This window comes from Notamacropus eugenii, chromosome 2 (genome assembly GCF_028372415.1).
Source record: "Notamacropus eugenii isolate mMacEug1 chromosome 2, mMacEug1.pri_v2, whole genome shotgun sequence".
Classification (NCBI taxonomy): domain Eukaryota; kingdom Metazoa; phylum Chordata; class Mammalia; order Diprotodontia; family Macropodidae; genus Notamacropus; species Notamacropus eugenii.
The window spans coordinates 352158705-352180675 of NC_092873.1; the positions used below are offsets into that span (position 1 = coordinate 352158705).

The 21971-nt window shown below is 40.9% G+C and overlaps 1 protein-coding gene across 2 annotated transcripts in view; it reads right to left on the minus strand.

Annotated features, from left to right (window-relative positions):
- Positions 1 to 787: 787 nt before the first annotated feature.
- The window catches only part of CALCOCO2 (calcium binding and coiled-coil domain 2), a 29720-nt gene continuing 8536 nt past the window's right edge, over positions 788 to 21971 (minus strand). For both annotated transcript variants that reach the window (XM_072646149.1, XM_072646150.1), the window contains exons 2-13: positions 21640 to 21830; positions 14929 to 15031; positions 14536 to 14669; positions 12386 to 12511; positions 11154 to 11281; positions 10413 to 10503; positions 9627 to 9749; positions 9264 to 9350; positions 6135 to 6230; positions 3733 to 3871; positions 2682 to 2710; positions 788 to 1820 (exon numbers count right to left, since the gene is read on the minus strand). In XM_072646149.1, coding sequence (XP_072502250.1) covers positions 1647 to 1820; positions 2682 to 2710; positions 3733 to 3871; positions 6135 to 6230; positions 9264 to 9350; positions 9627 to 9749; positions 10413 to 10503; positions 11154 to 11281; positions 12386 to 12511; positions 14536 to 14669; positions 14929 to 15031; positions 21640 to 21819 — 1410 coding nt within the window. In that variant the 5' untranslated portion in view covers positions 21820 to 21830 and the 3' untranslated portion in view covers positions 788 to 1646. The remainder of the gene's footprint in view (positions 1821 to 2681; positions 2711 to 3732; positions 3872 to 6134; positions 6231 to 9263; positions 9351 to 9626; positions 9750 to 10412; positions 10504 to 11153; positions 11282 to 12385; positions 12512 to 14535; positions 14670 to 14928; positions 15032 to 21639; positions 21831 to 21971) is intronic.

Here is a 21971-nt window from a genome sequence, read left to right on the forward strand (position 1 = left end):
TGGTTTTCTTTGTGACCAGTATTTGCTGGGGAGCTAAGCTAAGCTGGTTAAGTGTAAACTGCCTTAATCATTATCTTCAATGAAGGGACTGGTTTTTGTTTAGAAATTGCACCCTTGCATAGCAATAGTTGATGTTACTGACAGAAATCTAGCCCAATAACCTTCTTAAAAATAGGCAAGCAAGCATCCAGTCACAGTTCTTCTCCAAATACCCATCGATGTGGAAATTGTAGTCTCACCTGGAGAAAGGTCACGTAGATTACAGAGATATCTATCCAAGTTGCTTGTCTTTACATTTGGACAACCCAAGTGGACCCATGTATTTTTGGATGGGAACTCAAATATCCTAAAATTATACAAGAGTAAGAATAGTACTTATTTTCCATCACCTTGTAGTAGCCTATACAAGGTTCTTCATACAGCAGCCACTCAATTTTACTCACTTAACAGATATGAGCAGATAGGGTGGAGAGATGTTTTCTCTGTGATTTAGTTCTACACATTTGGACAAGGGACTTTGCAATGAGCTCACAAAGAGGGCTCAAATTCTTAATTATGTTTCTGAAAACTGGAATATGGGATTTTGAAACAAGACTCAGGATTTCTTGAGCTACGCTTGATCCACTTCCCACTCCAATGATATGTATCCCTTGGGTCCTCATTTGCCAAACAGTAGAGTGGGGATAGAGGTAGGAGTGGGGGTAGTTACAAGGTTTCTCCCTCCCAGCATCCTCTGGGGCCATTTTTCCATATCTGCTAGAGCAAGTCACAACTTAAATCACCAAAGTCACAGAAATAGATGAGGATTTTATTAGTTTTCAGCAACCAAAAGATTAACAGAATTAAGTATCCATTATTTTTGCTTATCCAAAATAATTTAAACCCACCTGCTGCTCAGGGAAACAATTACAAACCACTGGCTTCTAATTACTCACTATAAAAGGCTATTACAGCAAGGACTGTATTGTTTGCATAGAAAAAGGCCCAAATGAGGAAGTTACAGCCAGAGAAGCTGGAGGTATCTCTGAGAACATTTCCTGTGCTCAAGATCACAGAACTCCCCCCTACTTGCTTCAAAAAAAGTTACTTCTATGAGGAATGGGGAGGCTGGGGCAAGTTAATTCACATGGCTAGACTAAGGCCTGGATGCATCAGTCCTCTGCTTTGCTAAATGTGGCCAACCAAAGCAGCTAGTGAACAGAAGGAAACTCTCAGTCATGTCCTCAAATGACTTTTAGATGCAGGGTTATAACTCAGAATAGTCCAAATTCATTTGGACCAGTTTCATCTTGGCTTGACCAGTTCAACAGCAGTTTAGGCAACAGAGAGGTCTAATCACTTCATTGCCCAAGTCAGGCTCTGGTCTGTAAAGCCAGGACACTCTGGGATAGGTTCATTGAATCTCTTTTTAGAAAGGTAAAGGCTACAGGCTAGTACATCCTGAGCTGTTATCTGAGCTAAGAGACTGATCCAAAAAGAGGAAGGTTAACAAGTATCTCAAAGATGAGTCATCAGGATACCATGCCCAGAGAAAGGAAGGACTGAGTGGATTTAGTAGTTTTAGGTTTAGAACCAATCTTGACTCACTACTCTTAAGAGGGGCTTTCTGGCCTACTCTACCCAAGGCCAAGCAGTTGTGACACTTTTTAAAGTGAGTGGCAGAACACATGGTCATCATACACTTGTCGCTCAGTCTCTGAGAAGACCTCATCACAATATGGGCAGTCCAGGATATGGGTCTGTAGGTGCTGCTCAAAGACGTTTTCCTCCACATCATCAGGGAAGACCCCATGGCAGATGGGGCACTTTTTGATAGAGGGCTATGAAGAGGAAGAGACAGAGATCAACAACCATTCAGCCAGCCAAGGAGTGGAGGGTTTCTGGTTCAGAGGTGGAATTACCCAAACAGAAGCATAGCTATGGGGTTTCAGATCTGGAAGAAGGCTAAACTCATCTCCTGTCCCAGACTCACTTCCCTTTTGATAAACTATTCTGCCTCTCAATCATATGTTTAGGATGAGTGATGTACTGAAATGGCTACCAGTTCAGAATGTGCAGTCTTTATTTCATCTGAGTCACATCTGCCCAAGTGCTCTGTTGTTCAGTCATGTCTGACCCTTTATGACCCCATTTGGGGTTTTCTTGGCAAAGATAATGGAGTGGTTGGTCATTTCCTTTTCTTGCTCATTTTTCAGATGAGGAAACTGAGGTATACAGGGTTAAGTGACTTGCCTAGGGTCACAGGGCTACTAAGTGTCTGAAACCGGATCTCAAAGAGGAGTTTTCATGAAGTCCACTGTGTCATATATTTGCCCCAACAACAGTAAGAGTAAAGCAGTTGTGCAGACGTGGTTCCGATGGAAATAAAGAGTATACAACCTTCTGAATCAGAAGTCATTTCAATGAATCATTCACCCCACCTCTAATTGTGACAAATAATTCCCAGAGGTGAACTGAAGCAGAAAAGGCAATAGATTAGCTTTGTCTCCTTCTATGCACACCCACTTCAGAGGAGAGGGCTCAGTTCTGGTCATAGACCAAATTGACCACTGACCCCTATAGCAGTAATAACTATCCAATCAGTTCCTTCCTGGTCCTCAGGATCAGGTTACTGGACTTGAGCAGGGAGGGATATTCTCTTTAGGATTTAATATGAGAAAGCCCAACAATCAGATACTTACCATGATGGGAACATGGATGTCTTGGGTAGCTGGAAAAAAACCAAAAAGGTTTCATTCACAGAAATTAACTTTTCCTCTTCTCCAGCTGTTACCTAGCAGGCTTATGTGTATGTTTTCCTCCCCACTCACTCCCACTCCACTGCCTCCATCTCTCTATGAGCACTTTTATATATAACTAACTCTGAGGTGGGAGGCCCTGAAGTCAGTCACAAAGAGAAAGAAACAATGGCAGGAGGCAACAAGAAGTGTCAAAAAGAGGTAACCCTACCGGTAACAAAAACACCTTAAACTGACATCAGACTACATAAGCTCTGCAGATGCAAATGTATTTTATGCAAACCAGATGCAATTTTTAAAAATGAAAAAGTCTTGTGATTGCCCATTTCACACATCTGGATGTGGCTCAAAAATAATCCCAATGGTACAGTCTCAAATGGCCCTCTGGGACACAAAAGAAAGTTGAGCCAATAAACCAAAACCAAACTCCCTCCCTTCCCTTCAAGCATGTTCACCAAGGAGTCCTGAAAGGCAGGTACAATTTGACTCTCCTCCCCGTCTCGCTTCTCCCTTCTTCTCTGCGTGTCTAATGAAGCCCATACCTCCCCTTCCTTACTAAGATCTGTTTGGGTGACTCTCTCCCCCTTCCCCCCACCCCCAGCTCTTCCCCAGGTGCCTGTTACTGGATAGCACATCTCATCTCTCCTTCTCACATTTCCCAACCTTAATTAGCTTCCCCAGCTTTGGTGCTTAGTGTATATCTTCCACCTAAAGACATTTCTCTGATTTATACATTGGGTCTATAGCCACGGACTCAATTTGTGTCTGCTGCCTCTGGGCGAATGATCTGATTTGCATCTCCCAGGTCCAGATTTATTCCTCAATTAACACATTCTGCCAAGCAATCTTTCCATTGGGCCCTCAGCTTCTGCCCAACAAGCAGTGTCTGTCCTGACAACAGGGCTGCTATCTTAATGAGCAGAAGACAGATTTAATGGGGGGATAGGGATGAAGGCAGAATATTACAACTGGAATGATGTGGTAGGGGTCTTACCAGAATAAGGATTTCCAAAAACAAGTCCAGTGTTTTCTTGTAGGGCTTCTTGAACAGGAGTAGGGTTAGAGAGAAGATTAGAATCAGAATCCTCACACACATAATAACACAGTAGCCTCTCATTTTCCTTCTGCAAGAGCTACAAAGAGAATATTTGGATGAGGTTACAGGCAGAAGTAATGAACTGATCAACGCTATCAGGGAGAGGTTCCACTAGTATTGGCTCTCAATTATCCACTGGCATGGGGCGAGCCCATAGCAATAAAATCTTCAAGTAATCAGTAATTTCCTAATCCAGGCAATTTTAAATAAAAAACCAGTTATATTTCTTTTTGGCTTATGAAAACGAAGAGTTTGCATGCTAGACTGGCTAACAGTGGGAGAAAATGACCTAAGAACATGCTGTGAACTAAGTGCCCAGGCTAGGACTGAAAATTTGCTTGAAGAGATCCCACTATTGCTTCAAACTTCTCTATTACGTAACTTTTAACTTTGGGCATGTAGTATACACTGGAATTCCCCTCTTCTTTTTTTCCCCTCACCTTAAGCAATCACAGGAACAGGGACAGAGTTAAATGAAAGACAGGAAGAGTTTGAGACAGATCATCACCTTATTTATTACTTTCAACTATCAAGTACTTAACTGTTAATATTCCTTAGGTTTCTATGTGTATCATAGTTTTCCATATGCTATCTCCCAATATTAAGATCTATTCTGAATACAGCTTGAAACCCTGTCATTTCTCTACCTGTTAGCAAACTCTTGGGACATCTGTGAAACAGTGGAGAGTAATGACCCCCAAGGTCAGGGGATCTGGATTTAGGTCCTACCTCTGGCCTTTGATACTTCTGTAACCTTGGGGAAGCTGCTTAACTTCCCTGGGTTTCAGTTTCCCCATCTATAAAATGGGGAGGCTGGAACAGATACATGGCCTTTGCTGTCTCTTCCAATCTAAGATCCACATAACCTGCTTTCATTACTAGCTCCTTCAGCCAAGAAGCATCGATTCCAAACTCAGGAGCAGTTGTGGCAGGCAGTCAGTCTCAGCCAACAGAAAATAGAATGCTGGAGCCACATTTTCTGTGGGAGCATTTATACCTCAAAATTGGTAATCTACAAATATTCTGTTGCTTGTCTACACTTAAAGAGTTAATAACGGAAGTTAAACTTGCAAGTGTGTGTCAGCATACATTTTTCTTCTTGTTAAACACTGACCAGCACCTCTGCACTGCTCTAGAAATTGCAGTAGAAAGCTCAAGGAATGAAATCATCCCCAGACTGGAGGCCTGGTGACTATAGGCCAGGTGTGGGGAATCTGTAGCCTTTAGGACATGTGACCCTTTTGATCATCAAGTGTAGCCCTTTGACTGAATCCAAACTTCACAGAACAAATACCCTTAATAAAAGGATTTGCTCTGTAAAACTTGGAATTGTTCATAAGGCCACACCTAACGACCTAGAGAGCCATACATGGCCTAGAGCCTGCAGGTTCCCCACTCCTGCTATAGGCTTATATGAATGGGCATGTATATAGCTCTTTAAGGCTTACAAAGTGCTTTTCTCCCTTTATGTCATCTGAGCCTCACAAAGCCCCTGACAACCCCTGAGGCACAATGGCATATCTTTGATTCAGGGGTCAACATAACATGTTCCTACTCTCAAGGTACAGGCCAGAATCACAGCTTGCTAAAATTGGAAGGAATCTTGAGGGTATCTTATCCACTTCATTTTACAGATAGGGAAACTGAGGCCCAGAGAAATACTGGGTGCCCAGCTACAAGGAGGAAGGAGCTAGAACTGCTCCTAAGCAGTCAGACCATGAACACTGTGTTCATACAGGCGCATCCTCCATTCTGTGGCCTTGGACTGACAGACCAAATAAATTCCCTCCCTGCTTATTTGATACCACTGTCAATCCACTAAATGGGGCTCAGTAAATTTGGGTGAAAAGAGTAATAACAAACCATTGATGATAAGGCAGCTGTGTGCCTCACACCAAGACAGCTGCTGTGTTTTCTGTGCATAGCTTGGCAATGGAAACACTGAGCCAGGGGATCAGCAACTGCTCACATGGAATTAGTGCCTGGGACCAAATCCAACCCTTCACTCCAACCCTCTCCTCATATAATAGCAGTGAACTGGATGAGAAGAAACCAGTGAAGTTCAAACCTAAAAATGACCTGTTTCAAATGAAACCACTTCTCTGCAATGTGCCTAGGAAGTTACAGTTGTCACACAGAAATCAACATTTGGAGTTGGACTAGAACATTCTCCCTTTTTCAGGATACTCTACCAGAATGACCATCAGTGAACTTTCAAGTTCCTGTTTCATCATCAGCTAACAGTCCACCATTCCCCTCCAATTTTGGGAATCTAATCTCTTGTCCTTTTACATCCTTACATCTTTTTCTCCTTCTAATCTGGTCTTCTCCCTCTGTAGCTCCTGACAGAAAAACTTGCTCTCATCTAGCCTCTTCATCAGGTCACCAATCTGGTTCTGTCAAGAGAAAAGACATCAGATTAAGAACAGATTTTGGTTTGGGAACTGGGCCCATGTGCAACATGAAGTAGGAACACAGCAGAAACCTCTAGCTCTCACAGGTGAGGTGGGGGAATGGGGAAGTGAGTTGGCACCCAATATCCCCCTGGTCTTACCAGGGATATAAGCAAGGCAAAGTTGAAAGTGGGTGATTGGATAGAACCCTAAAACTGACCACAGGGAAATCTGAGAGAGCTGTGAGCACAATCATTCTTGTTTGTGAAAAAAAAAAACAACTTCATTCCAAATGTTTCCACACTCTGCAGTGAATCCTACCTTAGCCTACCCTATCTGGTGAGAACCAGGATTAAGACTACACACCAAGTGATTCTAAGAAATTAGGGAGCACTATAAGGGCCTTGTCTAAGGTCACAGATGGAAAAAGGATTGAAGTCTTCTGCTTTTCAGTCTGTTGGTGTCCCCTTCCCGGCTGAAGGCCTAACAGATTAGTTCAATAGTTGCCGGAGGCTTAACGGTTTCTCATTTATGCTTTCCCCACCTCCTCGTACATACATACACGTGCACACACTTCAGAAAACACTAAAGTTAATTCTCCTTTTTATTACAGATTTTATTGGAATGCTGATGCCCAAGTTGCTGTATGGTTTTAGCTGGCCCTGATGTAGCAAGGGGGAAGGGTCTACCCGATGGCAGGGGTGACTGCAGGCTCCTTGCTCCCCAGCCCCACAGGCTCCTGTTGGCTTTTCTTGTCCTTCTGTTTGTCCCCGTTCGCTTCCTCAAAAGGCAGAAATGAAAAAGTACCATCTAAGGCTGTGGAGGAACTTGCCTGATGATGATAGGAACCCTTTCTGAGATCTTTGGTAGGGAGGGGGCCAAAAGGTCTCAGGGGATCTCAAGACCACAAGTACATGCAGACATTATGCTCCTTTCCCCACCCTTACCCCAGCCCTTAAATTCCCTTCCACTCTGCAACTAAGAGGACAGCCCCCAGGGCTTAGCTGCCTAAAAACCCCCATGGCCTATTCCCCCTGCCTTCCCACCCCTGCCTTGGTCACCTACCAGCACAGCCGCCTTCAGCTGCCTGATCTGTTTGTGGAGGCGCTGACACTCTTTGTACTTCTCTATGAAACAGGCTCTCCCAGCCTCTACCTTCGCCTTCAGCCGCTCCACCTCCTGCACTAACTGCTTCTCCACTGGCGCTTTCTTGTCCCTAGGTCTCTGAAGTACAAGATACATTGCCCCCAGGGTTAGCTGCCCTTTGGAGGGATATGGAGCTGGTACCTGAGAGATGGTGGAGCTTGTGGGCCCCAAAATACATACTATGAAAATCAATGAAACGCAGGCACTGTGAAGCACGCCATCATAAGACCTATCTCTCACAAAACAGTAGGCTAAATCATCAGGCTCCAATTAATCTAATTAAATAATTTATTGTGCCATACACAGTAGAATCTTTCCTTATAGTCTCATTCTGATGTCTCACTGTGGCCTAGAGGTGACTGGGTATACTCCAAGACTATTTCTGTAAAGCACAAGCTCTGGCAGGTCTTTACCAAGGGGGCAAGACTTAGGAGTCTATGTCCGTGAATTGTGTACCTGTCTAGTTAGCTAAGTGTGAAATGGCACACTGCCTCAATGGCCAGGGCTCCTTATAAAAAATGGAGAAGATGCCATCTGGGTCAGTTGAAGGAGTAATCACATCAGTGAAATCAAACATCTTTCCAAATAGAAAGCACAGCATCACAACAGAAAGAATTACAGTCATCTCCACTCTTGAGTATACAAATGCAAGACAAAAGCTCCCAAAGCTCAGGATCTCTCCAATGCTTGCCAAACAATTTTGAAAAGTTCCTTTTTGACACCTGTTGTATCACCCATGACAGATAATGGTAATATACTAAGAGTTCACAGTGTTTTAACCTTAAGAAAGGAATGTCTTCATAACTAACCTAGGTAGGTAGTACAAATGGTTGTTGCTCAGTAAGTGTTATACTACCATGCCAATTAAGGTCAGGGAAAGCTGGACCATACAACACTGTAATATAATATGCACTTGTGTATATATACAGAGACCTACAAGGACACATACACACACGTTTACCTATTTGCATAATTTTAGCCCAGACTTATGATTTCTTTGGCATAGGGAATACAGGGAGAATTTTTCAGAGCTGCCTGGAGTACTAAGACATTAAGTGACTTACTCAGAGTCACAATGTCAAGTATGTATCAGATCTGGGACTCGAATAGGACACACGTAAGTGCGTACCTGCATGCGTATGTATTGGTTTGCCTTGTGATTTCATCTGTGTAGGGCATTTCCAGGAAGGAGTCTAACTTCCTCTAACTATACAAATCAGAAACTCACAAGTTACTGTGTGAGGAAGTTGCCTGGGGCACTGAGTGATTCACTGTGTTGTCCAGGATCACATAGGTACTATGAGTCAGTCAGTGGTCAGCCTTGAAACCCGCTTTTCCCAATTCCAAGTCTGGCTCTTTATGTGGTCTCTCATTCATTCACACATATGTATACACATACATGTACTTGTCATCATAAAACTCTCACTACTTGGAATGCTACAGCCCCATTCTCTTGAAGAGTTACAAGTTTTATATACAGTATATCAAATATGTCTGTCCTGATACCATCTCTAGGAGGAGGAAGCAAAGGATTATCATCATCTTTTTGGTGGAGCAGCCAAGGTCCTCAGAAGTCAGGGAACTTAGGTGAGGCTCACATAGTGCCTATAAAAGGACCCAGAGAGCCCTGGGACCCAGGATTCCTACCTCTTTGTTGAGGATACACCAGGAGGTGACAGCCAGCTTTCTAAATGTCCTTCTAAGTCACTACACTTTTCTACAGGAAGATCCTCACTACCCCTGTTGTCTTCAATAGCCTCTCTTTTCCTACTTTTATAGAAATAGAATGCTCAGAAATGAGCATTCAAAATGCTGTCCTCTCCATGTCCCTAAAACAATCTCTATCTCCCCTTCTCTCAGGCCCCTTCCCTCAGAACCATTCAGACGTGCCGTGAACTCCTGGTGCTTCCGGGCTGATTCAGTTTCCTTTTGTTTCATCTCTTCCACAGTCTGTTCAAGCTTCTGCTGGTGCTCCCTCTGCACAAAAATACAGACTTAAGCCGAGCACCATCATTGGGGGAGGGGGAAGGAGGGTCTATGGGTGAACAGGACTCAAGGGGACCCCCTCCTCCTAAGCTTCTGGGAGAAAAAAAACCCCACTGAGACACCAACATTCCAGATGGGTTCCCTTGGCCTCCCCCAGAATCACATGCAGGTAAAGAAGCTGACAATGGAGGGGCAATGTGCAAAATGGGCTATCATTTAGAAAGGTCTAGACAGATTGGGTATTTCTATTCTTCCCCATGGGTCTACCTGTTTAGTCAAACTGAGAAGTAGCTGTTCATTTTCCTTCTTCAAATGCTCCAATTGCTCTGTTCTGTCCCGGTCTCCCTGAGTTAGTTTCTCCATTTCTTTCTCTTGTACTGAAATTTGTGCCTAGAGCAAAGAGGGCCAATAGGACAAAAACACAGAGGGAATAGAATGAAAGAGAACTGCTATTCTGTAAAGCACATAAAGACAAAAGATATGTTTTCTCAAGGGAGCCCCCAAACTTTCCAATAAAATATCCCTAGACAGTATTCCACTTCATCCTCATGTGTGGAAACTTTATCTCCACACATTTATATGCTAAGCTGATATCTCCACATGGATATGACTGATTCCATAAGCACCTTCAATGCTAGCTCTTAAGGGGCAGAATCCAGCACAGCTCCAGAACAAGGGGTTCTGGCTGCAGTGCTTGGCCCTTCTTTCTAGGCAGGAATTGCCCTCAAGGTTAGATCAAATTGAAAAGGTTGAACGGGAGGATTTGCAGCTGTAGTCAGTACTATGTATCTTAAATAGGAATGGAAATGAGCAAATATATAAACTACTTGTAGACTCTGGGATGTAAAGTTATGAGGCCAGGCCTTAAAAGTAACGAGGCAGGGGCAAATCAAAATTGTAATAAATGGAAAATGCAAACTCAGATTCTGGCCTAGTGCTTCGTGCTTACTATCCCGAGCTACAAGCATCATTAAGTCACTGTGGAGGAGCAGAGACGGAACAGAAGTTGTCTAGGAAGATATTCAGGATGGGGGCGACTGCGTCATTACCTACCTGAAGCTGATCAAGGTGATCAAGACTGGTCTTCAGCCTGACACCCATTTTCTCATTTTCTGAGGCCACATTCTGGTTCTGCACTTTAAGTCTAGGAAATGAAGAGGTTGATTTTAGCATCTGTCCCTGTGTCCCATCCACTGGGTACAGGAAAGTGAGATCAGTTATATCCTCTAGATGTCTTGAATGGCTTAAACAAGGGCAGCTTCACCTTAGCTCTGCCAAGCACCATCCCCCAATCCCTTCTACAGTCTTGTTTTGATTGCCTGACTCTTGCAGACCCTGTCATGCTGGGGTCCCTTAAGTGTATTCTCAAATTCTTGAGCTTCAATCCAGAATTCTGGGGCTCTTCATTTGAAAGGAGATCCTCTTTGCTTTTTGGACAAACATGCTCTTAAGAGGGGCAATGTGGTAGAGTGGGAGGAGTCATGAAGTTGGAACAGGGTTTGAATCAAACCTCTCACTTTTACTAGTTGCGTGATACTTCTTAGCATGTTAAACTCAGTTTATTCATATAAAATAGGGGTAACACCTACAGCTTCTACCTTACAGAACTGTTGTAAGAATCAAATGAAACTGGGCATATCAAATGCTCTGTAAACCTTAAATAAATATCAAATAAATGCCAGCTATTATGATTAGTATCATACAAGCATCATTTTCCAATGGCTTCTAACCCATCTCTATTCAGGATCACCAGGGAATTGTTAGTATCTCAGAAGTGCATAAAAGCACACTCACTGAAGCAGTTCTGTCTCCCTACAGCCCTTCTGTACTTTCAGACTCTCGTTCTCTTCATTCAGGACAATGACCCTCTGCTCCAGTGTCTTATTGATCTCTGTCAGAGACTCCAGTCTCTCCTGCAGATCCTGAAGAAGACACATAAAAGTCACAGGTAGAGCCATCTAATCCCAAGAATCTTTGCAGCATTTAACATTCAGTCACAGAACCCTGTACACCTCCTCATTCCTGCTCTCTTTCAGTCTCTCATCTTCAAAATGCATCAGACCTGAAATTCTTCCAAAATTCCACTTTCAGCAGTATAGCAATTTGGTGGTTTGGGGAGAGAGACCACAATAACACCATCACACTATGACCACAAGATGTAATCAACTTTTCTCAAGTGTGTCCAAAAGGAAGTTCATTGAAGGTGGAACAAAGAACATGGAAGGAAAAAAGCCACAGGGAGGAAACAGCAAAAAGGAATGGATGAAAGGAGGAACACTATTGAGAAATATGAGGAAGAAAGCTTTTTAGCTCTTCAAATACAGCAAGAGACTATTTAGAGGACCTCAATGGGGAAGATGGAATCAAAGACCACTATTTTTTATTTCTTTCAGGAATTCTATGGAATAGAAAAGGCCTAGAAAGATGAAGCAAAAATTGACAATAACTTGTTAGAATAGTTCTACAACAGAATTTAGACAGGGGATTTATGAAAAGGCCTGGAGAAAGAAGATGGTCGAGGGGGTCAATAGGAACAAAGCTCAAGGACATAAAGAAAAAAATGTATAAAATTGGAGAAGACCTCCCCCGCCTCCAGTGAACCCAGGGTTTATCTTTTGTTTTATATCCTTCATTTTTTTTTCTCTGTATTTCCTCCCCTCCCAATTTCAAAATTTTGTTCAGAAATTATCAATGTTTTATAGAATCTGAGCTAAATTTGTTAGTTAATACTCTTTAAAATAGTAAGGCAGTCTGGATTTCCACATTGATTTATATTACATGCCAATGCCCAAATTCCAATCAACTTATAATGGTTTAGCACATGCCTGTCAAACACTTATTCAGATTATCTGGGCCTTCTCCCCCTTCAGCTGCCTGCCATATGCCAGTCACAGTAAAATGATGAGGTTCAGCTAGATCTTCTGAAGCAATATAAGTTATTTTATACACAGATCATGAAGAAAGGATAAATTCACAAGCAGGCAAGAAATGAAGCTCAAAGTTGCTTTCATAGGAGTCACCCATACCTGAGTTTTTTGTAGTTCAGCGTGCATGTCTGAGTTCTGTTTCTGGAGACTAACACAGTTGTCTTTCAACTCTTGGTTCTGTTGGCGAAGTTGCTTGTTGAGCTGCTCAATCTCCTCCACCTCTCCCTGGGAAAGAACATCTGATCAGATCCAAAATGGAAAATAACAGAATTCTAACTAGCAAGACATGATGTGAATTACTTCTGACTGAGATTCACTCTTCCTTCTCTACTACTGATCATACTTCAATGAAATGGAGAATTAAATCCAATACAGCATTTTTATTTTCTGAGTATCATTCATACTCCAGGAGTTAAAAGACATTCTGGGTTAACAATTATTAAAAATCCTAGAGAATATCATGTTCTCAGGAGCAGATATTGGCCAATGTTATTTCCTGTATATTAAAGTGCCCTCCCTTCTTTTATCCACCAATCTATGCCTCTCATCTGTCTCAAAATTCATCTCCCCCAAATAACCTTCTATAATTAATCTCAGAGAAGATTTCTTCTCTATCTCCTTAATAGTTATACAGTTTGTATAAAATATTTTGCATCAGACAATACATATTAATTGAACAGAGGCAATATGCTAACAGCTAAGTTATATATGTAAGTAGAATTAACCATTTCAGTCCCCAAAAGGACTCACAATCCAGTTGGGAATGTGAAACGTATGCACAAAGACTTAAGTATTGGTCAGTAAATTAATATCAGGGATGGTAAAGATCAGTTATTATATATGTTGTTACTGTTTTCTTAAGTTACTTCAATTTGGGCTCCACAATTAGACTAGAAGGTCTCTGAAGGCTGGGGCCATTGTCTTTTGTATTTCCCCAGCATTATCTATTCAATGCTAAAAAAATGCATATGGACTCTGCCCCAGGACATGGTAATAAACTGTATGGTCCAGTGAATGTACATAGCCCACAAAGATAATTTTTCCATCTCCTAATTCCACATTGGAAGTGTTTTTCTTTCTTTTTCTTTTTTATGCACCCTTTGCACTACATGTGCCCTCAGGCCGTGTAACTAACTAACTCCAACTAACTCCACCAAACCAGGAAAAGGAGTTGCAAGTGGAAAAACTTTAAGAAGCCCTGCTATAGTGTGTGTTTGTCCTTCATTGCCGAAGAAGACCATGCCATCAGAGAAATCATGACATGACTTGCACTTGACTTTGTTTTGAGTGAGGGAGGGCTGTGCAGGTCACCAGCCTCACTTCTCCGCCAGAGCCATCTGAATCCAGTGACCAGATAGTCATCAGGATGACTGGAGATGACCCAGGATGAGGCAGCTGGCGTTAAGTGACTTGTCCAAGGTCACACAGCTTGTGAGTGTCAAGTGTCTGAGGTGAGATTTGAACTCAGGTCCTCCTGACTCCTGCACTGATGCTCTGTCCACTGCATCACCTATCTGCCCTGAGCCCTGCTACAGAAAATCATTATGAAAGCTTGCCCATAATTTTATCATATTCTCATCAAAGATACTCTTAATGTGTGTAGATAGATACTCAATGAGGCAGCTAGATGGCACAATGGAGAGAGCGCTAGACCTACAGTCAGGAAAACCTGAGTTCAAATCCAGCTTAATACACTTTGTAGCTGTGTGACATGGGGAAGATCAATTAATCCCTGTCTGTCTCAGTTTTCTCATCTGTGAAAATAAGGATAATAATAATGTCTACTTCCAAAGGGTGTTATAAAGATCAAGTGAAGTAATATTTGTAAGTTGTTTTGCAAATCTTAAAGCACTATATAAGTATTAGCTATTAGTATTATCATTCTTTTTTTTAAAATTAATTTAACTTTTAACATTCATTTACACAAAATTTTGGGTTCCAAATTTTCTCCCCCCTTGTCCCCTCCCCCCACCCCAAAACACCGAGCATTCCAATTGCCCCCATCACCAATCTGCTCTCTCCTCTATCATCCCTCTCTGCCCTTGTCTCCATCCTCTCCTCTGTCCTGTAGGGCCAAACTTTTTATACCCCTTTACCTGTATTTCTTATTTCCTAGTGGCAAGAGTAGTACTCGACAGCTGTTCCTAAAACTTTGAGTGGAAGTGTTTTTCTTAACCGGAGCAGGAGAACTGGGGAAAGGGTCGGGGGAGGGGAGGGAAGCACAGAGGAAGAAGGATGAATCTGCACACCTGAGTGGTGACCACCAAGATGTCCTCCTCACTTTCTGGACGGAACTGGAAAGGGACACTGGCTCCCCGTACAACACCATCTTGATCCACGTAGCAGAACTGATAATACTCATCATCTTTGGGTAGGTAGTAAGCTGAAAAAATAGCCATATATCTTAAAAGGGGAGCTCTCTGCAGCCAGGAACTCCTGACCTGGGAGAACTTTGTGTCCTCCAAGGAAAATTAATGCTGGAACTAGAATCAGAGGAAACAAAGCTAGCTATGTATAGTTATAACTAGAGCTCTGCTTGGCTGACCTAGATGTCATTATGGTTGAGAGGTTCCTTTTAAGGTCACTCTGTAGGCAAAAGAACAAAGGGTAGGGCTGCTGACTCTCTCAGCACTGCTTCTTACCTTTAAACTGCACTTGTTGCTGCAAGGATGATTTACTGTTGAGGTCGGCAGGCAAAGAAGCCCACATAAAAGTGTAATATTCTCGGGTTGTCTTCCATCCTACCTGGAGTGACAGAGGAATGATAAAAACAATTAATGAACATTTCCTTGCTAAGTACAGAGCACTGTGACAGAGGTTGAGAGAGCGACAAAGTTTAGGTACAACACAATTCCTATCCTTATGGTAAGAGAAATAAGATAGATAATAAGATACATGCAGGGATAACTCTAATAAAAATGTTGCACAATGGCTGGCTAAACTCGGAATTATAAAACAGGAAGGAACAATAGTAATTCAATAACAATTACTGGGAAAATTGGAGATGGTGAAAAATGGGATTAAATCTGTTTCTCCTACTATATATGAATATAAATTCTAAGTGGATCCATGATCTAAACACAAAAAAATGTGTGAAGTGAGCAGAACCAGGAGAACCTTGTACACAGTAACAGCAATACTGTGCAATGATCAACTTTGATATACTTAGCTTTTCTCAGCAATACAAATGATCTATGATAATTCCAAAAGACTCATGATGGAAAATCCTATCCACTTCCAGAGGAAGAACTACGGAATCTGAATGCAGATCAACACATATGATTTTCTTTTTCCTTTCCTGCAGTTTCTTCCTTTTGTTCTGATTCTTCTTTCACAACACGACTAATGTGGAAATATGTTTAATATAATTGTACACGTATAGTCTACATCAGATTGCTTGCTGTCTTGGGGAGGGAGAAAAAAATTTGGAACTCAAATCTTATAAAAGTGAATGTTATAAACCAAAAAAAAAATTTTAAAGCAAATGAAAATTTTTAAAAAGTACACTGCTTATTATAAAAAGTGAGGAGAAAAAAGAATGATACCCTTATCTCAACTGTATAAAGAACAAAAATTCTAATTTACCACACAAATGTTAGAAATTACTGGTACAAGAGATGAAATTTATTATATAAAAATAAAGGTATTCAAGATAAAAATTAAAGAAATGGATAGGAAAGAGAAAATCTTTGTAGTAAATACACCTGAATCAGATGATATCCAGAATGTAGAAAGATCTAATGTGAATCTGAGGCTCAAACCTACTTCCTTAACATAGATGGGTAAGTCAAAAGATATGAACAAACAAAGGAAAAGTGCACAAGGGAGGGAACTTAAAAGGAGAGAGGGAATACTTGAAAATATATGTGAAATAAAATTTAAAAGTATCAATAAGACTTAAAAAAAGAGATATGAACAAGCAGTTCATGAAGATATACAAATGACTAATAATCACTTAAAATTAATCAAACTCTCTAGTCAGAGAACTCTAAATATCTTTGAGGTACCATATTACATAAATCAAATAGGTAAAAAGTTTAAAAATGACAAAATTCACTGTTGGTGGGATTGTGGGAAAAACAATCACATATTATTGCACCAAAACTAAATTGCTTCAATCATTTTGGAAATCAGGCCACCTAGCGATACAAAATAAAAGATAAAACTGATCACTTTGACCCAGTGATCCCACTGCTTACACATCCTAATCATGTTAGAAAAAGGGTGGAAAAAGGTTAAATAAGCAACTTTATGTGTAACAGTAAAAAGGTAGAAAGTATACATGTCCAACAAAAAGTCGCTAAATAAACTGTAGTATGGCAATGAAATGGAATGTTATTATACCCTAAGAAACTATTAGTGAAGAATACAATGAAATGTAGAAAACCTTACTTGAAATAATGTGAAGTAAATAAAACTAAATCAGAGCAATATGATGTGACTGTATAATAATAACAAACTAAAGAAGAGATATGAAACACTAGGGGTCCATATGTGTTGAAGACCCTTCCACCACCAGAGTTACTAGAGGCAGCTAGGTGGCACACTGGATACAACACTGGGCCCAAAGTCAGGAAGATGTGAGTACTCATCTGGTCTTAGACATTTATTAGTTTTGTAGCCTCATTCATGAAAGCCTTCATGTGTTTCGTGTGTTCCCTTTTCAAATGTTCAGTAAAGATGCCTTTGGGATGCACATTAACTCTTATTCTCCTGAGGATTTTGTGGCAATAACATAGTAATTACTGATATCCTCTCGATTTTCCCTTCTGGGGAGTGTGACTATAACTTTTTCCCAATCGTTCATTCTTTCCTCCTCTTTCACATATCAATTCCTCAGTGCCATCCAAACTGTGCTGCTGCCAGCAAAGATGCCTTCCACACGTGCCTGTTCTCTTCTGGTCTTCTCAGCTTTGTTGTCTTTTAGTAACATGTTTACTTTCTCATGTAAGTGCACAGAGGACTGTGATTAGAGTCCCAATGTAGTGGTTTCACTGTCATCAATGATTCCAATCTGTTTCCTGATGCAAAACTATTCTTTGGAACTCCAATATTCTGTTGGCAAGACTTTCTGGCTTCAAAACCTGGGATACCATCATCTCCAGGCAATCAAAATTACAGGTCATCCTAAAAGTAACAGGGAAAGACATGGTACCTGTAGGTAGGCTACAGCATATTGAAAACAATAAACTGGTCTCAAAAAAATTAAATAATCTGACAAAAATTATCAGAGATATATATCCATAAAAGGACTGTAGATTTAGAGTTGGAAGGACCTAACAAATCTGGCCCAACCCCTTCATTCTACAGATGAGGAAACTAAGGAACAAGAAGATGAGGCAACTTTCCCAACATGCCGCATGTACTGTCTAAGTTAGGATCTGAACCCAAGTCCTCCGACTTTGTATGCAGCAGTCTTTGTGCCAGGCAAGTATGAAGAATAAAGGATAAAAGATGAACAATCATGGGCACTACACAATGTCACCTTGTGCAATGCCACGGGATCAAAAGGAAGGCCTCCTGCACATCTGGTGGAATATCAAGAGGACAGAAATAACTTCCTGGGAGGTTACGGCAAGGACATGGGTAATGATAAGGCTGGTGGAGGTCAGAAGTCATGAATGGGCTTTAGGCCATACAACCCACCTTGAGGAGCTCATGGATCCATCATCATAAAAGATGTCCATGTCCATGCTTGTTGTGTACCTTAGCCTGGGAGCTGTCAAACATCTAGATTTGTTTATTTTCCTTTGTATATTATATAATATACAATTAACAGAGGTTTTCTGGTGATAATGACTATGATTCAATGACGATAAAGGGCCTTCCAAGACACTGATGGAAATAAAAGATCTCATGGCAAAAGACACCTTAGGTGGAAAAGGGAGAAAGAAACAGGTGTCCAAAAGACAAAAGACCCACCCAAATCAGTTGTGGAAGAAGAGCATGTCAGAGAAAGGAGGAGGATTCACAGCACCTTCAGAAAGACTTTTCAAGGAGAAAAGAAAAGCAGCTCATTTGCTATATTTTGAAACTGCCTGGGCCCAGTGAGGGGAGGGAAGACTAAAAATAAATTCAACTTTAGTTTATTAAAAAATTAAAAGTAGAGTGGAAAAGGCCACATTGAAAACTTAACAGAACACACTAGGGTATGTTTTAGTATCTAATTAGCATAAACCCCAGTTGTTAAAAGCAAGTAGGAGACATCACAACCTGAGGAAGTCCACAAAAACTGGGATTTTATAGAGTCTTCATTCATATCCTGCAGTTTCTTAATGCCCTGTGTCCAAAATATCATGTTGGAAGGCCTCAGAATTATGGCCGCCTCCAAACAGAAGAAATATTTTTATCTGTGTATGATTCCTATTCTTTGGTTTCTTCACTGGGGTAGAGCTAGGAGGAGGACCACTGGCCTCTATGCTACCACTTTGTGACTATATCTTGGGGCCTTAGCCATTTGAAGTGGCTAAAAAAAAGAGAAGCCTAGTTCAGAAAACAGTGACAGTGTAATATAAAGAGATTTCAAATGGGGAGATCTGAGATCTATGGGGATCATATCTATGACATCAAATGGGGAGATCAGCTCAATCGCTGGCTTGTGGGGTTCCCCATTTGTAAAATGGTTCCCACCACAACAATTCTCACATCCTGCCTCAAAGAATGAAATGAATTCATACAGAGAGATCCTTGGAAGTCAGAAATGAAGAATAGAAGGGTAGAATTTTAATGTACAGTCAAGTCTCAATTATCTATTTTGATTCCCATGATGCCCACCACATATGAACATAACTGATGTGGATTAATCAAAACAACACACTGGTTCAAAGCAGAGATCCAACTAAGCCACATTTCTGTCTCTCACACTGGCTCAGAGGGGAAAATTCATGGTAAGGTGAGGCGATAGCATGTCATGAGTTTATCCCTAACATCCTTTAATAACAGTATAACAGGACGTGAATCTATTATAAATTAAGTCACCTAACTGAATCAAGCAACTTTGAGGATAAAAAGTCCATTATGGAATCACAGAGCTAAAATGGATGTGACGGATCATATGAATCAGCCTTCTTTGTAAAAACAGCTGAGGAAACTTGCGGTGACAGAAATTGTCCAAGTCAGTAAACTTGTTCTAGTCAGCTGATTAGTGATAAAGCTATAATCCAGACTTCCTGATTCCAGTCTAAATATCTTTTTTTAAAAAAACAATACCAATCTATTATATACTTACTACTTTTCTACGTCAAGAATCTTCCTTCAGACTTTGAGAGCTCTAATAATATTTTATGAATCTGGTGGATAAGTCCATTATTCACCAAAATAGAACCATTCAAAATTTAATACACTGAAACTTCTCACATTTGTATAGTGGTTTATGATATGGCAAGTATATCTTTTGTAATAGCCCTGTGAGGTAAGCCCTGCAAGTATTACTTAACACCATTTTACAAATAAGGAAATTGAGTCTCAGAGGAATTAAATGGTTTGGTCTTGGTCATACAGCTAGGATCAGAACAAGTTATCATCTTACCTCTCAATAGGAAACTGCAAACATCAAAACCTTAGCATGGCTGTCCTGCTGCCCTCCCCCTTCAGCTGTCATCTCTCCAGATAAATCTCAGTATGCTGTCTTGTGTCTCAGCAATCTGCCCTCACACTGAAGCTGCTCTACGCCCCTGGAGAACTCTCACTGTTCTCTGGACTCTTTGTAGTATCCTTATTTCTTTACTGAAACGACATGCAGCATCCCACATGCAGACATACTACAGTGGGTGTTTCTTTGGCTTACTGGGTTTTGGTTACTTTTACAAAAGTAAGATTCCTGGTTTCAAATATCTTTGTGATAACATCTTCACTATCAGCTGGTAGAATGTGTTCAGGAAATACAACCATTTTCCTTACAGCTAGTCTAGCCTGTGGCCTCAAGGCCACATGTGGCCCTCTAGGTCCTCAAGTGTGACCTTCTGACTGAATCCAAACTTCACAGAACAAAGGGCTTCACTTGAGGACTTAGAGGGCCACATGTGGCCTTGAAGCCAAAGGTTCCCCATCCCTAGTCTAAGCAAATGGAAATTTCAAAATGTTTTTTGGTACAAAATAAAATCACAAAATGTATTCCAACATTGGTTAAGTAATTAAAAAAATTATTCTAGTTTGAATTATGGTACTATTACATAAAAGGATAAAAAGTGGAGCAACACTTTTAACCCTGCCCCTTGTTTCTGAGACAGCAAACACTTAGCTGAGGTCCTAAAATGACAGTCAAGGCTCACAATACCCATATTACTCTGAAGGCTCAAAACCCTACAGCCTCCGAAGGTACCACTGAAAAGACTAGTGCTATTTTGGCACCTAAAGGGATACCAGCCTTACTCTGTCTGGGTTCATTCAGTCCGTCAATGAGCTTAGTATTCCAAATGACAAAGGAGTGAAGAAAAGAAGTTGGCTATTTTGTTTTATTTTTTAAGGAGAGGGGTGTGCATTTGTGTGTATGTATGTGGGTGCATGCTTGTGCTCAAAGAAGTAACAGCTCCTTCTCTTTCACCGTGCAATCAGCAATGGTGTCTAGTTTCAGGAGCAGCAGCATAAGGACAAAGGCATATAACATACAGATGTCAAACCAGAGGTCACTACTGTTGGTAACCCTGCAACGTAAATAATATAGATCTGACCTTTATCATTCATCTCTGAAAAATACAACTTTGCCAGGGACACTTCTGATGAGTGGGTGCCTGTCATAAGAAATGAACAGTGCCTCTCCTTGATCATCAGAGTGACTAAACATTGGGAAAGGTTGCCAAATGAAATCATGAATTCTCTATCCTTGGAAATCTCTTTAATAACAAAAAAGGAGTAAAGAAAATCTCCTGTTTTCGGTGATTTAGGCAAAGACTCAGGCAGAGGGCAAGGGCCCATACCAGGTTACCTCCTCCTTTTAGCTTTATGACACTATGAAATTTCAAATAACTAGAAGTTTTATTTCAAAAGTAATTAAAACAAAGCAATGATATCAAAAAAGCAATGTCTTCTATACCAGTATTAACTGACACAATGAATTCTCTATTAGGCTACTATAGGAAAAGCAAGACAGACGGATGGAAGGGAGGAGTGGAAAATACAAAAGAGAAAATAATTTTAAAAAAATTTGTAATGCACTATGATACTTTGGGACAACAAAATATCCTGTATCAGTATGGCTCAGGCTAATAATGAAAATAAATTTGTATTACAGACAAGAGGAATTCAATTTAGGATTTTAAAAATTGGTTGCTGGAAAAAAAAATCCACAAAGGAGGTAACACACAGGAATCTTAATTCAACTATAGTTTGTAAGCTTAAAACTTCTAATCTCTTACCCTAAAGATGCCAACCCAATCCTTCCTTCGGGGAATGAAATGCTGGGTGAGGGTATAATGACATGTGATATCTCCCCCTGGAATATAAAACTTCTCCACGTCGTTAAAGATGATCTGAGAGAAATGGCAGTGATCCAGCAGGACAGCTGATGTTGGGGGCTCTTCGCCTGTCTCTTCCATGGTGGGGGGTCCTGTCAGGGAATGAGGGGCATGGTAAGATATGAGGAAGTGTTTTGCTGCAATAAGAGAAATCTGGGCTCTCCCCCAGGGAACATTCTGTACACATCTGAGGTGAATCCAGAAAGCACAAGCCTGACAATTGTATGGAACAC